The sequence below is a fragment of the Alligator sinensis genome, unplaced genomic scaffold (genome assembly GCF_000455745.1).
Source record: "Alligator sinensis unplaced genomic scaffold, ASM45574v1 scaffold400_1, whole genome shotgun sequence".
Classification (NCBI taxonomy): domain Eukaryota; kingdom Metazoa; phylum Chordata; order Crocodylia; family Alligatoridae; genus Alligator; species Alligator sinensis.
In genome coordinates, this window is record NW_005841897.1 from 95,981 (window position 1) to 113,845 (window position 17,865).

General features: G+C 45.9%; 1 protein-coding gene across 1 annotated transcript in view; it reads left to right on the top strand.

Moving 5' to 3' along the window:
• Positions 1 to 17,865, top strand: part of TMEM104 (transmembrane protein 104) — a 64,737-nt gene that overhangs the window by 37,937 nt on the left and 8,935 nt on the right. Inside the window, exon 9 of the mRNA XM_006018248.3 lies at positions 3,054 to 3,147. Coding sequence (XP_006018310.1) covers positions 3,054 to 3,147 — 94 coding nt within the window. The remainder of the gene's footprint in view (positions 1 to 3,053; positions 3,148 to 17,865) is intronic.

Consider the following 17,865-nt stretch of genomic DNA (forward strand, 5'->3'; position numbering starts at 1 on the left):
CAGTTCAGAGGCAATTAAGAAGAGACCATGTCACTGGATTGTACCGACCACTTGGTTCTCCTTTACTAACCGAGGAATTTTTTTCCCCCTTTTTTCTTAGCGCATCAAATATTTCATGGGCTTGGAACAGATTTTTCACAGAGTTAATTTTGTTGTTTAATGCATCCACCGCATTCAGCCTCCTGCATCTGAAGACCTTTCAGCATTTAGCGCCGTTTTTCCTCTCTAAACGGGGTCTGCGCACAAAAGCCCTTCAGAACAGCACAACCTGGCTCATCTCAATTCAGGGCCCCGCGTTTATTCTCGCCGAGCCCTGGCTGCTTGTCTTCGTTCATCGATGGGAGTCGGGTGGGGAAGGTAACATGTATTTATATTGCACTTGAATTCATCTCACACTTTGTTCCTTCAGACCGGTTCCGGGATCTTATTATGAACAAAAGATATTGCTTGTTATAAAGGAGCAGAAAAAATCCATACGTTCGGGCATGATGATTTGTATCCATCTCCGTCCTAATGAGTTGAGTAGTGGAGGCTGTGAAGGAGAGGGAGGGAGTGTTTGAAGATGTACTGTGAGGATGATCAATGGACCTGGTAGCCCAAGGTGGCTTGAGAGCAGGAGAATGTATAATCATGCAGATGTTACTATGGAAGATCCAGAAAGAACATGGTGACATTTCCCAAACACCTGCCGTAGATCCAGGTCCCTGCTTTTTCTGCCGACAAGCGTGTCTGTAGTTGGCAAACCAGCCTACGGTCTCCTGACACTGTGCTGGTGAAGCTTTGGTGTGTAAGAGAAACCCAGACTTCTGCAGTACTACCCTTGTGCCTGGGGATGCCGTGTCCGTCCTTCCGTTGGATTAAAGATCTGTTTTGCCATTTGGTTCTGGTGTGTTCTAATTTGCACAGGACACCTGTTCCTTAATTATCACCATCCCTCGCCTGTCTCTTTGTTTCAGCTCGTTCTGATGCACGAGCTAATAACCTCTCTTGAAGGGAGGTTGTTTAGCAGCCTGTCTTTTAAGGAGAGGTTAGCAGAGTATGGAGCTGTAATTTCCAGTTGCAGGAGATTTGGCTTCTGCTTAGTAGGTATACCAGAGGTCTCTCGCCTGCTTTCCTGTATGTGTCCATTGCATCTCTCTGGTGATTATTCCCACCTGTCTAACCCTTAAGGGTTGCTTTCTGCTTTGGGGCTGAATGGCAGCCTGTGGAAAGAAGGTTGTGGGAGGAAAAAGATTTTTATAACCCAAGCAAGGTAAAAAGTGGAATAAAGTCTCACTGTAACAATGGGGTTTTTTATTCTGTTTTGCTGGAACTGAAGGGTCCTCTCTCTTTTCTTTTTGTCTAAAACTTGTCAATTATATTTAATATCCTTTGTGCTACTTGAATGCATCTCAGCCAAAGGATCTCAGAGCCTTTTACAGATCAGAGTGTGCATCGCACTTCTGTTCTGGTCTTGTTTTGCAAAATGGGAAGCTACAGCACTGAGGGTGATTGCAGTGGGGCACGTGGGAAATTTGCCTGAGCTTGGCACAGAACCCATGATTCCAGACTTCTTGCCCTGTTCCTGCACTTACTCTGCTCATCTGAGAAGATTTGCAGTGGGAAATGGTTTTGATCACCACCTGTCTCTCTCTTGAGAAGCATTTTGAAAAGCCAAACAATTTTCTTAGGTTGTTTGTCTCTAATAGCCGGAGTTCTTTAAGCTCCGCTAATGCCTTATCAGGGGACCCTGAAGTCATGATGCATCTTTGTGACTCTGTTTCCCTAGCTATAAAATGGGGGCGCTGCCTTCCATTTGAAAAAAAGGCTTTGAGATGCAGAGCAATACAAATGCAAACCTAAATTTGTCATTAGTAATCGTGCCAGGTTGCCATGCCAATAGGTCAAGTGCGTGCTGTTGCCTTCTGAATGTTTTCCTAGATCCTACTATTTGCACCTGTTAATGAGTCAGTCCTTAATTATGGCAATCGACAGTCAGTCCCTGCAAGAGCTACTTCCAGAGGTCCCCTTCACTATCTGTCCCTCTTCTCTCCCGACTTTCCAAAAGACTGCCCCCCACCCCCGTTAGCATCATGTATCCCACTCTCTGATCTTGCACAGCTTAATTACGAGCTCCATGGCATTGAAGTGGGGTAAGAGGGCACAGCTCCTTCACCTGCGCTGTCCCTGTTGATAGTGTCTTGTGCAGGGGAGGAGTGGTAAGTGGAAGTCTTTTATGTCTAAGAAACTGTTTTTCTTTATTTCTGCTACTGCCATATGATGGGCAGCTCTAAGATTTAGCAGATTCTGGTAATGCACCATTCCCAAGTTTAATTTTTAGAGCCCCATCTGATCTTTATCTAGCTGTCATTAAGACTGTTGTGCCAAATAAGGGCAAATTGAAAGTAGATCCATTGTTGACGGGAACTTGGATTTCTGTACGGCATAGAGCTTTCCTTTGATAGCAAACTCTAGGTGAGGCAAATCCTTGTTTTTGAAAGGGTTTTTAGCTCAGTGGAGCAGTTGGGGGCGGGAGGGGGGCGGTTGTGCTGTAACTCTCTGCTACAAATATATAAAAATGAAAACATTGGGCACTGATGTACGTGGAGCTGGCAAACTGGTCTGTAGGTCCTGTGGCTGTCTGGCCTGGAACCCTTTGAGCCAAGTCCATCACCCTTAATGCAGTCAGACTGGTTTTCGCAACAGCTGTCCAAGCCTAAATTGAGCATGTACCTGAGCAAAAAGACCATGGTTTAATATTTAATGTTCCACAACGTTATACCCAGAGCTTGAAGTGAAAATGTGTAGGTTATAGCAGGGTATAGTGATAGCAAACGTCTGGGACCTCGGAGCTCTTCTGCCTGAGGCATGAAGTCTGACACCCAGGCGAGTTGCTTGACCCTCTTGTCTCAGCCAGCCCTACTGTAAGACTAAATAATGAAGAAAGCTCAGTGACAAACAGCTATGCCTGAGCTGAGCTCTCAAGGGGAACACTACTTGGCTGGGTTTGGTTTTACTAGCAGAATTCTTATTTTTAGTCTAATTATAATAGTTTTTTACCTTCTATCTTGCAGGCAGCATTTACTCTCCTGCTGGGTCCTTTCACCTTCTTTAATGTTCAGAAGACCAAGTATCTTCAAATCATGACGTCCTTGATGAGGTGGATAGGTGAGTCCCGTGAGGTTCAGGTGTCTTAACAAGCCCCTACCCATTTCACAGTGGACACTGAATCACAACTGGAGCCTCTTGAAAATTTTCTGGCACATTTTGCCAGGAAAGGGCTCTTTGCTGAAAGCAAAACTTTTGTGGGCATGAACAAGTATTGATGAAACTTTGATCAGGAAAGGGTTTTCAGCTCCAAGGTAGGATCTCTGGTCATCACTGAGGGAAGGGGAATAGAGAGAGTGAGACACCCCGGGGAAGGCCCCAAGTATGGTGGTTAGGGCAGGCGTCTGAGTTGCAGGAGATGGCAGAACTGGGATTTGAACATGGGTTTGCCACCTCAAGGACAGGAGCTCTACCCATCAGGTGCCTGGCTATCCTGGAATAGGCATCTTTCCTTGTTCTTACATGAACATTTGTTCTCACAAGAGCAGGAAGGTTTTCTAAGTTGCGCAAGACTTTGTGGAATGGAAACTTTTGTTTTCCAGCCAGCTCTTCTCATAGGAATTGTATATGTGTTGGAGTATCTGTTTGATGGCTTGGCCATCCAGCTCCCTCAAAATACTGAACGAACTATAAATCTGTAGCCAGTGTAATTTTTTTAACCCTGTTTTTATGATCTGGATAGTGATTTCAAATACCCATTTCCAAATATTTTCTCACTGCTGTATGGTATGCAGAGTCTGAAACTTCTACACTGACACAGCTGTCTTTGCCTTCTTCCCTCGGCTCTGTTTTTCAAGATATCGTGCTAAGAATGAAAGTTGCCATAAAGGCTTTTTTTTTTTTTAATTGATGGTGGTGAGGGAGCATTTATACAGTGTTACCTTGTGACCAGAAAATAAAGCATATGGATTGACTATCCAGTGTACGAATGGACTGTCATCTCTCTTGGATTTTTCTAGTGGTAAAAGGTCCAGGTGGGGATACCTTAAAGATATTTCTCACCAATTTAAAGCTAATGGATTGTGGGGGGTGTGGGGGTTGCATCTTCATCATTCTTCCTGTCCTCTCAAAAGACAATAGAGCTTCTCTAGCATAGGATTAACTTCTTTGGGATCCAGATCTTGGAAATAAGTTTGAGAAATCCTTTCAGACAGAATGGAGTTGTGATTATACTTAGGGAAAGGACAGCTACTTGGCCACTTGTTGCATTGATGTGTACATTTAATAGAGAATCTATTCTGAATTTTGTAGTTCAAAGACCAAATTCCAGGATTACCTGGGCCACACGTGTGCATGCGTTTTTAAGGTGCAAGTCCGCAACTTCCTTAGTCCAGGCTTACACCAGAGTGTTCATCTCCATCCATCCCAACCTGAAACCTAAACTGGCTAATAAATACTTGCCATTAGCCTATGGCAGGAAGGAAAACTGACTTTCCTTTTTTCAGTCCTTGATGTTTTTTCACTTGCTCAGGGCTGACACCCTGTTCCTGTTACCCAAGTTCAGTCCCATGATCCTGCTCTAAAACTGCCAGCAGTCCTCCAGAGAGTAGAGAAGATCCTGTGGCTGAGAATCTCTCCTGTGAGGCTAAGCAGCAGCTTTGGCCAGGGAAATGAGGCCCCTTTAGTGGATGTGAGCGTCTTTAAGCTTCAGTGCCTTGGAAGTTGAACAGTTTGAGGTAACAAAGGCTGACCCGCTATGGTGTGAAAATCCTGAATGTCAGCTTGTCCGCTTTGTCTGAGCACATGAAAGGTTGGACTGGCGCATGCACTGCAGAGAAAGGGGTGGTCTCATTTCGGGGGTATTAAAGGAAGCAAAAAAACGCAATCCCCTTCTCATCTTACTGGCCCAGTTCTGATCACCTGGGCTCCTCTCTCTGCAGATACATCAGTCAGACCTCATCCCGTCTCTGTGTCAACCTGACACCTGTCTGGCCCGCCATTGGTCTGTCCTTAGCCAGCTGCCTCCAAAATGAAGAGGATGCTCATTAAGCCTTAGCACCAAGGCAGAACCTTGCTTCTGTTTTTCTTCCCTGTCACAGGGAGGACAGGAGCAGCATTTGGAGAGGTGTAGGGGAAACTCATGCTTTAGCCTGATTGATTCCCACATCAGGCCGTTGGGGAACAGCTGCCCCAGATAATGATAGTTAATGGTCCCAGCAGGACCTCAGTGGCTACTTAGCTCAATGGATTCCGTATGTGTACAATGAATGATAGATTTATTAGGAGTGAAGACTTAAAGGCAAGGCAGATGTTACAGTAAATAAAGAGTAAATCTCCTGCTGCAGCCTTTGGGGCAAGGAAGATCCTGAGTTTAATTTGGCTTTGACTCGATTATGGTTTTTTTTCCCCTTCCCATCATGATTTCAGGAACAGGCCAGTGCCGTCAGCTAGGTTAGGGTTTGGATTTGCCTTGCACCTGTGGGAGGGGTCTGTAAACGTGTAACTGATTCTGTCGTACAGCTTGCTGGCAGGATGAGCCCCCCCCCCATGCTTAGTCTGGATTTTTTTGTTATCTGATCTGGTCCTGCTTGAGTACAAAGGTCAGATGCTGCACCGTCCTCCTCCAAACTGGTTAGAGCAGAATGGTGCTTTAAGTTTTTTTTTTTTGAGCCCATCCTGAACATCAGAGCCAAACTTTTCAAGCGTGCCAGGCTGGCTGATCCCAACTAGTTTGCCTGCAACAAAGGGAGCACTTATAGTTTTCTTTGCCCAGAGGGTGTTGTGTATTCTGGATATCCCCTTCCTCATGGGGGGCTTATTTTTTCAGCTTTGATGGGCATGAATTGGCACTCACTTGTTCTTTGCACTATGATTTGGAAAGCAGAACCTCTCTCATCTGTCCTTGGAAGTTAATATCAGTCCCTTTTCCCCAACTCAGTGAAAAGCCCCTGGATTCCCCAGCTGCAGCGGCTGACGTCAGCGTGCACTGCCCCAGGTATATTGAAGTTTAAGATGACGGGGGCAGAGAGGATGGTTTTTGGCAGCAGAGCGAGTGAGCTGCTTGTGAAGGTCATTTCTGCTCCTGTTTGTAATGGTGTCAGACTTGCCTTTGAAACTTGTTTTCCCTCTTTCTCCTCCTGATCTAAGTGATAATCAAATGTCACCGGCTTCTTCGTAGAACCTGATGCTCTTCAGAAGCGACATGCAGTTAACAAAGCCTACAGTAGTCATTTTTCTCTATGAGATGTAAAGACTTCATCTTTCAATGAAAAATAAGCTACCTCAAGAACACTGGAACCTGCACCAGAAAGAAAAATGGGTCCAGCTCAGAGAATTCAGAGGAAGAGCCATGGCTGGGGCTTGGCTCCTGCTCTCTGGGCTGCCTCAACAGCGTTATTTTTCACTTCTGAGTTTTGTGGAAGCTTTGATGCACTGCAGAGGCAGGTGCTTTCTGGGGCATCTTAGGCCAGCGGAGCGGGGAGGGAGATTGCTTGAAAGTACCAGATAACATCAGAGATCCCAAGCAGATGGGGTTTTGTTCACTGGGCTTGTGAGCACAAGGTGCTCATCTGGAAACAAAGGCTGGCATGGAGAGGTACTCTTTCTGTCAAAAGGGATAAGGACATGGTGGGCATAAATACACTTCAGGTGGAATAGACCAGATTAATAAAGGTTCTGGGTACATAGAGACCTGAAGCTGCATAAGCACTCTTTCAGAGCTATGTTTTAAATACAACTCCTACAACAAAACCCTGTTTAACATCCCTTTGTATTAGTCTTAATGATGTGAATATTTCTACTAGGACATCTAGACTCCAAACAGGTTTACGTGATACTGGGCTAAAAAAGATTTACCTTTGCTCAGCTAGTGTTGCTACTATTGCTGGTACCAGAGAGCCATGGATACTAAACTAACTCTGGGAGAAATTTGGAATATGCTGAGTATCAGTACAGCCTAATAGACCAATAGGGAGCTCATAGGCTATGAGAGAGCTGTCCGAAGTGTGCCCTAGCAAAAAAAAAAGCCCGGTTATGGTACCGATACCATTGTAGTATAATAGGCATCTTCTGACAGTAAGAATCACTTCTGTTCCATACATAGTGAATAGTGTGTTTATGATCTGGGTCTTAAACTGAGCTAGATTTAATGCATTCTTCCCAGAGTTAAGTTGCAGAAAAACTTGCATGCTGTCAAAAACAGACTCTTGTAACGTGTTTGGGCCACAAGCTGCTTTAAACCTGGTTACTTTTATAGAATCCAACTGGGGCCCCAGCTTTACTAGCTGCACCATGTAAAAGATGTTAGTAGGGTACTGATGCGAGCTCTCAGCTGCTGAGGCAAGGGTTCTTTTCGGACAGTGCTGCTGCTGTGTCCTTTCTCCCTCCAGGAAAAGGAGAATGGTCTTAAAACTGTTAGAGTATCCAGGATGAGACTGTTCCCTAATCTGGTTAAAACGCTGTTGGTTTGAACTTTGAATGCAGCTGGGCTAGTCTGGTTCTCAGAAAAATACCACTTTTATTATCTCAATCAAGGAAATCACTCAAAGTGGATTGATAGAGCTACTCTCAGCTTTGCAGATGCAAAGAGATGCTCTGTTTGCTTGGCTTGTCGCTCAGACTCGTCTGTGCTGATTAGGTAGTTCGCAGCAGTGAGATCAGGTCGGTCTTCCAGACTCAGAAGTATTGCTTTGTCCATCACCCTTTGGTCAAGTCAGATACCTCTTTCTGTGTTTCTAATTCTGACCCGTTCACCTCCCTGAACTCGGGTGCAGTTGGCAGTGGGTATTCACACCCATATGCATGATCAGCCTTTCACTTCTGTCGCTCTTCACAGGCCCAGTCATTCCCTGTCCCCTCTCCATGGCAGCATCCACCATGACCTCTTAGTACTTGGCGTGGCTTTGTCAGGCTATCCCAGCACATAGTTCAGAATCTCCAGGGCCGAGGAAAAAGGAAGAACCCTGTAGACAGGCAAGCGGTTGCAGGTATCGCTCAAGCAGGAATCCTGGAGCATTTAACTGCACAGCACTGCTCTTGATTTGTTGATTATTGTCTAGCAATCTCATAGGAGGGATGTGGATTAGGAGAGATAACAAAAGGCCAACACTTGGTGGGCAGAAACTCGGCAGCAAATGTCGGGTATAATGTATTAAGAAGCTAAACCGATTAATTGCAGCCTGTTACAGCCTGAAACTCCCAGCTTTACGAGCTGGGCCCGTTGGCTTTAAAGACTGGCAGCATGATTATTGCTGCTGTTATTGAATCATTTCTGGCAGCCATTCCCAGACAGCTTTCACTTGGGGCCACTTGCTACACGCTGCTACAGATGCTCCATTTGTAGTTATTAGAAAGTATTGTATTTTAATAAAGGTTTGTTTTACAGAGGAGTAAACTTCCCTTAGATTTGGCAGCCTCTGGCTTGCAGTTGCCTCTCTCCTGAGATGCTTTGTGGTGCACTTGGATCAGACAATCGGCACATCACTCCTAGTCAGTGCACCCTTTAAACTGAGTCAGTCCCAATCCTCATCCTTTTCCCAATTACGCGGATAGACTTGAACATGAACATTAACTAAGTCTCTTCCTCCCACCGCCTTTCCCTCAGCCACATCCTTATCCTATGCTTCACTCCTCACAGGCACTGAATACTCAGAAGCATCTTTACCTGTTTCTGTCTCCAGGCTGTTCAACAATAGGAAGAGATTGAGGGAAGGGATTCTAAGCTAGTGACATTGCCTTAGGAGAGAAGACTTCAAACTGCTCAGTGACTGTTAACTTTTTTTAATTTTTAGAATCTGTTGTAATTGCTCTTGTCTCCATTGTTTGTTGTGCATCTTCTCCATGTCTTACCACCCAGCCAGCAGGACCCTGAGCATCAGTCACTGGGGCAGGTGGAACTTGTTGAGCCAGACTTTGGTTATTTCATCTCAACTTCATGTTTAGTGATCCACAGCCTTGGACACTGAAGACTCTCCTCTATTCGCAGAGCATGTACGACTAGAGCAATAATGAACAAACTTCCCTCATGGAACATCTCTGCTGGTTCTCACACTTTGAGGACCAAGTGGGTAGGTCATTCCAGCTTCTTACCACCTTGGCTTTGACCACCAGGCATGTAACTGCAGTAGAAGATCCTGGAGTGGACACTTGGCCATTTTGGGAATTAGTTTGAGATATAGCTCCTGGCAGCCAGTGAATAGACTTCAGCTATTGCAGTAACTTTTGGTCACTACTATCCTGATCATGCTTACATTGGGAAAGCCAGATGTGATCTGCCTTCATCATGAGCCCAAGTTATGAGACTTTCTTTGTTCTTTTTTCATCTTTTCACTAGCTGTTGCAAATGGGGAAGAAAGGAGGTGAAGATTTACAACAGTACTTGGTGGAGGAGGTAGTGACAATATCTGAAGTTTTATATTTCCAATCCCCTGTGAAGAGATTAGTCTGCTACTGTCTATAGTTCTCTAGGCAGCTGCTGTTCTGGTGATTAGAAACCGAGCTTACTGTGACAGCTTAAGGAAGGACCCAGTAGACCTCTGCCCTTTTGTAGTCACTTCCTTACATCTTCTGTTGGGAAGGAGGAGGAAGAAATTGAACTATAAATCAGGGCACTGTAGTCCATGTTAGGTTGCTTTAAGGAAACTTGCCCTCCTTTCACCAAGTTGTCCTGCATTCTTTGGGCTCTCTTAGAGAAGAGGTGGCTGCGATCGGGAACCCCTGGGTGAATCATTCCCGAAGAAGGAGAGAATACGTTTATAAAGACTTAGTTGAAAGGCAGTGCTGTTCTGCTGCGCCTGCCTTTTAGAGACATCTGAAGAGCTCATTTTAGCGTTTGTTCATGTGGGCTGCGGCAGGGGTGAAATGGTGCCAGCATGAACAAAAGTACCTTGTTAGCTTCTGATGCAAATTGAGCGCGACACACAGCGCCGGACGGGACCGCTGAGTTCCTTCTAGAGGAGTTAGCGTTCCTGAAAATATCATCTTATCCAGTCAAGAGGAGGCAAAGTGATGACTGTCTGGCTGCGGAGCTGGTTCTGAAAGCCCCGTGGGGGGTTGAGAACACAGCAGGTCAGTGCCGCATCCCAGCGTGATGACAGCATCTGCAGCAGTGGTGCTCGGCAGATTTTGGGAGTGCAGATTGACAGCAGGAGCATCTGTGCATGCTCTGCTAAGCCTGTAAGGATGCTTAACAGAGCACCACTTGGACACAGTGGCAAAACCCTGACCAATGGGCTGACACGTCATTGGATACTGCCCCAGGTAAAGCAAGGCAGGAGTGATTTAGATGGAGTCACGGGCAGCAGACAGTCTGCACTACTTTGCTTCTGCATCTCTGAAGATCTCCAAGCATGGTGCAATCATTAATTGAACCTTGCAATGACCCGGTGAGGTAGGGAAGAAATGTCCCCATCTTACAGTCGGGTAAAACTGAGGCATAGATAGGAAGTGACTGGTCCAAGGTCAACTGCTGGGCTTGGAATAGGCACCAGGAGTTCTGAGTGCTGGTATCTGGGCACAATGATGCTTCTTTCCGAGGGGACTTGAGGAGAGTCTGGAGAAAGCATCATCAAGGACCCCCTCATGAAGGTGATCAGTTCTCCCTGCTCATTTTTCCTTTCCCTTGAAACACTTTCTCCCACAAACGACACAGTGTGCAGCAAATGCACAGAAACCCGGCTGGTATGGACTCGGTGAAAAACAAAAAACCATTCCACAGAGTTAAAGGCAGGCACTGTAATGGGGAGGTTAATGTGGCTCCACTTGACTATCTTGTCACAAGCACTGCTGTGGATGGGATTTTAGCAGCAGAGGGGTGATGCCATTCATCAGGAAAATCCTCTTGCACAACCTTCAGCTGCTGAAAGACTTTTTAAACAAACTATTCCTTTGTTGGTGCCATCCAGCCCTGGGTTTGGCCCAGGGCCAGGGTGGTAATAGTATGTGGCAGAGGGCATTAGTAAGAGTTGACAGCCTGAGTGGATTGTCAAGTCATTGGCATGACAGGCAATATAAGCTAAACAAGGCTTCCCTTCCCCTGGCCTCCTTTCTTTGCCTCCTTGCCATAAGTCGCAGTCCACATCTATATGATCTGGAGAAGATGAAAATGTCATCTCTCCTTTACTGCTCTGTGAGCAGCAGTCCCATGCCACCCAGCCCGAGCTGCAGACTTCAAGGCAGCAGAACAACTGTCATGCTCCAGCTGAAGTCCTGCTTCACCTGTCCACACTGAACGTATGAGCCCTCCTTGCTTCTCTTTCCCAGAAAGACTCCCCTGCTGCCCCCCTGCTCTGACACCTATGCTATGTTCTCCCAGAGACGGAGACGCTGTCTTCCCTTAATGGCTCTGATTCCTTCTTCCCAACAGACACAGATGCCTGCTTTTACCCCTCGCATCTTCTCAGAAATAGGAACGTTTTGATCCGCGTTGTCCTTCCTTGGCTTACCATCACTCAGGACAAATACGATACACAACCGCCTCCAGCTACTCTGTGCTCCCACGTCGGTCACTATGGTTCCACCTCTCATTTTGCTATCCTCTCGGACTGAAATGTGTCCTAAAGTTTAAAGCAGCTTCTTCCTCTCCAGTTTCTGGCAGCTTGTGGCTCATACGCTGGCAGGATGACGGCATGCAATTTTTGGAGAGGAAGTTTGGGTAACCCAGCATTAATATAGGAGTTGGATCAATCATTGCTTATTTCAGTAGTCTCTAATTTCACAGACTTGCTGTACCGGAGCAACCAGCAAGCAGTCTTAATACCTTACAATTACAGGCTAACTCTAGTGTCTTTTGATCCCAAAGAAATGTGATAAATGGACACAAAGCCCTGCTGAAAAGCTTCAACTTCTGTGGTGAAGGGAGGTAGCAAAGTGACTAGAGAACCAGTGTTATGGTAGGCAAAGCCAAAGTGTTGGCTCAGGACAGGACTTTGGTCTTCCAGAAATGCCATTGATTATTTAAGGTGCACCCAGAGCAGATATGGGCACCATTTGAAACATCTCCTGCAAAGACCTGCACAGGTCTTAGGAATGCTGAAGTGACTGGACTGCCAGCGTGTGTAGGTACTTACTGCAAACCTAGCAGATACTCATCTTCCACTTCTTCTGTCCACTGTCAGAGGTAGGAGAAGGTAAATCCCTTCCAAATGCCAGAGCTCTTCTGCTATTACCAAACCCTTTGGGAGTAGCTGTTAGGTCCCCAGTGTAACAATTGTCCTTCAGCATAAAACAATGAGACTTGGATTAGTAAGGTTCAGAAGATCGTGGATGTTGCAAAAGAGGAAGCCTTCTCCCACTCCCTGAAGCATACCCAAAGGGAACTGGCCCAGGGAGGTCATGTAGCTCTCCTCCATGTTCCCTCACCCCCTTCCTAGAACCCATCGCGACACCCGGCATCTGAGCCGCAAAGTGAGCAGCGCGCATCGCCAGCGGGTGATCCATTATCATTATCCCCCAGTATATTGATTCTCTGCTCCAGCAGGAAAGCTCTGTCATGCCGTCAGCCAGCGCTGACGAATGGCTCTGCTGCAAACGTATCAAAACTCTACCGCGGCGCCTGCTTACATAAATGGCTATAAGTGGGTGCTGCGGAACAAGGAGCAGGGGGGGCTCCATTTATAGCAAGATGGTGTGGCATCTTCTCACATCCAACACTGCTCGAGTTTGTACAGAGGGATATCGGGTGGAATCTGTCCCGACTAGGGCTGCCTCTTTGGGGTTCATCTTGGGTTTCAGGTTGAGGGGACTAGGAACTGACTCCAGCTGTAGCAAACAGATGTAGTTAATAGGATCTGTCCTGGGTACCTCCAATGAGAGAACACCACTGAAAATAGAAACAGATCACACTCCAGTATAAAACTCTCCTGCTCTCGGTTGGTCTGCAGCTTCCTTGTCCTTTCATGCATCACTTGGACATTTCTGCCTGGAAGTGCTGGGAGAGTCTCACAGTTCAGTGCCAACTCTAGCTATAGCTGTTTGGGAATTTGCTCCTATGTCATGGGTTGCAGAGTAGTTCACCAGGGACAAGAGTCTGTTGCTTAGCCTAGAAAGCAAGCTTGGGGAGTACATGCTCTTCTGTAATCAGGGGGAAGTGGTCCCTGCTCGCTTAGCACCAGTGTGCTCTGTCTGAAAGGCCAGCTGATGCAGGAAATAGCTCTATTTAATTCCTCTGTCCTAGTGCAAACCTTGCTAAGTGACCTTCCTATTTTCTTTAGTGGGACATTTGCCCAGAGGCTAGGTTGCAGCCTCCCCTACCTTCCAAGCAAAACTCCCTCTCTGTTCAAAATCCTCTGTTTCTCATGGATGAGATCTTGCCATGCTTTAACAGCACCAGTGGCAGAGAAAGGGAGGCCAGAAATGCATTCTGGGGCCTGCTGTCATGGCCAGCAGGTCTAACAGAACAACATTTTTTAGTAGCAAGAAGAGATCCAATGGAGGGAAGAAGTTTTTGTGTGGCATTTCAAGCTGAATGAGTATTTTGTTACTGCTTTATGAAGGCCCTATTGAAATTATGTTCTTGGGAGGCTTCGCAGCATGTCAAAGTTGTGTTTTTTATGAAAGTCTAAAGCCTCCTATGGCAAATAAGCAAATTAAAAGTGCTCCAGGCACCAGACTTGGGACGTGCTGCCTCATCATCCAGTATTCATGACAGGAGTTTAATGAGAAAACAGAAAGGCTGTTTCTTCTGACCTCTCTGAACTCTGCCCCGAAGCAGCCGCGAATTGCTGCGGAGAGACCCAGGTCCCAAGCCCTAGCAGAAGCCACTACCTGCTGTGCAGTGGTGTGGTGCAGATGGAGGAGAGAGGGGTGGAGGAATGTTTTGTCACACCTGCTTCTTGCAAAGGGATGAAGAGTGAAGCTGTGGGACAGTGGAAGGGAGGTTGTGACCTCAGTTGGCCTTGGCTGCCATCTCCCTGCGCTTAGAGGGAGGATGCGCAAAGGTGGCAGAGCTGTGTTCTCCCACAGTCATGCAGTGATGGAGATCTATATTTAGGATCTGCTCCTAATGCAAAAGAAAACTGCACTCCAATCCTGCTCCCTGTAAACCAGTAGGGAGAAGCCTGATGCATACTGCTCTCCCACCCGCTGCAGACTTGAAGTGGAGGAATCCTGAGGCTTTCCTGCTCAGTGCTCAACCCTCCTATGGAGCAGGGAGCCAACCTGAGACTCCTGCCTCCCTACACTTGCATTCTGAAGGGGAAGAGAGAGCTCCTCTGAAAGCATCACAACCCTCCTACACCTGGGGAGTTTCTGAGACTTCCACGTCCCCTGCCGCACTGTCTGGGCTGGGGTTGGAGATCAGGCTAAGAGCTAACCTAGCCCAACACCTGCCATCTTGATGGGACACCAGGCAGCCATGAGTCTTCCGCATTTGTTGTTCAGAACTGTTCTACTGCTTGAACAGACAGTATTTGCTTTCTTCCTTCTCTGTATGGCTGCATGTTACCTTTCCACTAGAGCCGGCTCAAATGACATTTTTAACATCCCTTGACTTGCATTGTCCCGAAGTGCAGGCCTTCAGATGCACACACATACATATTCATTCCTCCTCTGACCAGGAGACCTGCCCCTGAGAGCAGAGCTGTCCTCTTCTTGAAAGCAGCATCTCTCAAGCTGTTGCTTCCCTTCGGCAGGTCCTGCAGTGCATGTCCCTGTCCCAGACTGAGAGCTGGTCTAGTCTCCTCGAGGAACAGGAAATCTCACTGTGAGGAGTGCTAATTACAGTGCCATTGCTCTGTTTTACTTCTCATCTGCCCCTTTGTACAGACTTGCCTGGGTTTTTTTGTTTCTTCAGTAAGGGAATGCTGTCTCAGAGCAATGCAGATTCTGAGATGAGACAAGTGGGGGCAGTGTCCTTTGGAATATCTTCTCTTGCAGCATGTGAAAAAGGAGCTCTGGAGATGCATTTACATTTTTTTACAGTGATATCGGAACAAGATCTCATCTGACTTATTGCATTCTCACGTTTCAAGTCCAAAATGTTTGTGACCTGCCAGTAATCTGGCATAATCTGCCTCTGTGTGCTAGTGTAAAACCAGTGGAAACCAGGTATGGCATATACTCCACAGTTCCATTTTCCAAGGAAGTTGTGACTTGCCTATTAAGGGGGGGGGTGTGTGTGTGTGTGTGTGTGTGTGTGTGTCAGAGGAAGCAGAGGGGTGGAATTGTATCATTTATGATTTTACTTTGCACAGTTGCACTTCAGTCTTCATAGTCTCTTGCAATCTTTCTCTCTCCCCTCTTGCATAGTTGCCATCTCCACACTCCTCTTCCCCAGGGTATACTTGGGTAGTTTCCCCATGTGTGTAGAACAAGCTCTCTCTCTTATCTTTTTGTTCTGCTGCCCAGTAACTAAGAGGTTCTTGGGATCTTTTGTGTTCTCTCCCACCCCCTGATTCCCTCTGTTCGGGTCCCGCAATGTATTCCTATGGAAGACCCCCTAGGAGAACTCCATGAAAGGCCTTTTGCAGAGTACACAAGCATCTGTTGTCCTTAACTTCTTTTGAGATGTGCCCTTGGCGGAAGCAGGTATCTAATCCACTTGTCTTTCTCTCCTGGCTTCAGCAGAGTAAGGGTTGTGGCTTCAGCCCTGTTATGCAAGACTCGCCAGCAGCAATCATTATTCCAAAAGAAGGTTCTGACCCAGTTTCCTGAACCATCATCGCTGTTCTTTGTGTCCTACGTTGAGCAGGATCTGGAGAAAATGGGGTGTAACATGATTTTGACAAGTATAGTTCTCAGAAACATAACCTGTATGGACAGGAGTTCGGGAAGCTAGCTAGCTGCCAGCTTAAGCAAGGTTGGTATTAGCTCACTGCTAGCTAGTGTGGACAGAGCTAGAGCTATATTTGTCTCTGCTGCTGTCTTCAGTAGTGCTGTTTCAAGGTCTCTTTTCTATGTGCAAAGGCCAGGTCTGGGTTTGTTTGTTTTTTAATGTACTTCCCCTTGGCTAACTTGGAGCCCTTCTGGTGCAAGAGCGCCCTCACAATGTTAATGCTGGAGGAGATGAGATGAGCAGGGCACCTCATATGCCCACAGGAACCATTCTCTTTAGCTCACGTTGCCTACTCCAAGCTGCCTGTCAGTCAGTTTGTCATCCTCTCTTCATATTGATTTATCATCCAGCGGAACAAGCTTTCAGAGTTTCATTTTGGTCTCCTCCTCCCAGGGACAGAAAGATAAATCTAGTGTGCAAATGTCTTAACTCTCCAATTCCAGCAGCAGGGAAGCGAGACTCTTGCACCCCATTGACTGAGCAAAAGCGCAGCTGCTACGGAAAGCACTGCTGGGCAGATTGGTCTTAAGGGAGTCTCCCAGTTCATCCACTGGGCAGTACCTCTGTGAGAAGGAGATGGTGGCGGAGGAAAACTACCAGTCATTGAAGATGGCTGTGCTTCAAGACGGGAAAAGAGTATGTAGCTAAGCACCTCTTGCAACACTGCCTCTTTGACCAGATGCTATTGCATTTTGTGTCTCTTTTAAGTTTTCTAGGATAGCTATAACGGGAAGAGAAATTAGGTTTGCTGTATGATGATCTATATAGTACATAGTAGCTTGCAACTTCCTGGGAACCTTTCACTGAGACTTTCAAAATGCTATATCAACACTGTTTAACACCAGCCACATAGTTCCACTAGTTTGTAGGATCTTCATGCGCGCAGCTTTGTGCTGGGAAATCCCATCATACCTCTTAAGGAGGCTGATCCCAAACGTACTGAAATCAGTAAGCAAACTCTCCCTGTGCCGGAAGAAGGGTGCTCGTGCCCGAAAGCTTGCAAAGAACAATTTTTCCAACTATTTAGTTGGTCTGATAAAATATATCACATCTACCCAAAGAACCTTGTCTGCCTGAAATCGGTGAAGAGGCTTTCATTGACTGTAGGGCTTAATTTACCACCAGGCTTCCCAGCATAAAACAAAGGTGAAGAGAAAAGCATTCTTTTAAGCTAAATGACAGTGCAGGCCCCAAACTGGCTGCAAACATATTTAGGCTGGAAATTAGTTTTCTAACCACAGGTCAAGTGGGATTCTGGAACAGCTGTTCAGTAGGATTAGTCGGGGGACAAAAATCCTACCTGATTGTAGCCTAGAGCTTGATCAGTTTATGAAAGAGGTTATGATGACATTGCCTGTGACAGGAGACGGTTCTGTGACCTAGGAGCTCCTTTTCATCCTGTGATTAAAATGAATAGTTTAAATCAGCAAACAGGAAACCTTGATTTAAATGACTGATTTTTGTTCCTGTTTTGCATCTTGCATTTTTTTCCTTTACCCAAACATGATCAACTTTTCTTTAATACCAGCTAAAACAGGTTGATAAATATAGCCTTTATACTAAAGTAGGCACGTTTTTGCTAACCAGGAGGAAACTCCACGTCTATGTATATTTATGCTTGCATATCCTGTAATATTTATTAAGCTTTTTAATTTTTTAAACTTTGATTTTGCAAATAGTGGGGGATGCATTTTTACTTGCGATTTGTATCCAACTCGTGTTTGAATGGAAATTAAGAATTCAGATCTGGGCAAACAGTATGTAAAGTTGTTTGCTAGTTAAATAAAACCACCTAAGAAGTGCTAAATGCACAAAAATGAAGGTGATTTATCTAAAATGTTTTGCCAAGAGGTTAACCAAAGTGAGTGGTATTCTTAGTGATGGATTTTGACTGTTTCTGGTGCCTGTCACCTTCAGGAGTAAGTCTAATCCTCTTGCACTTAACTTTTACTTTGTAGATTTTAAAGAAAAAATGAGGCTTTCTATTTTCCATCTTTAAATTGGTTTCCTAGCTTTCAGCGATCCAGTCTCTGAACTCACTTAGCTGAATAAACCAAAATGAAGCAAAT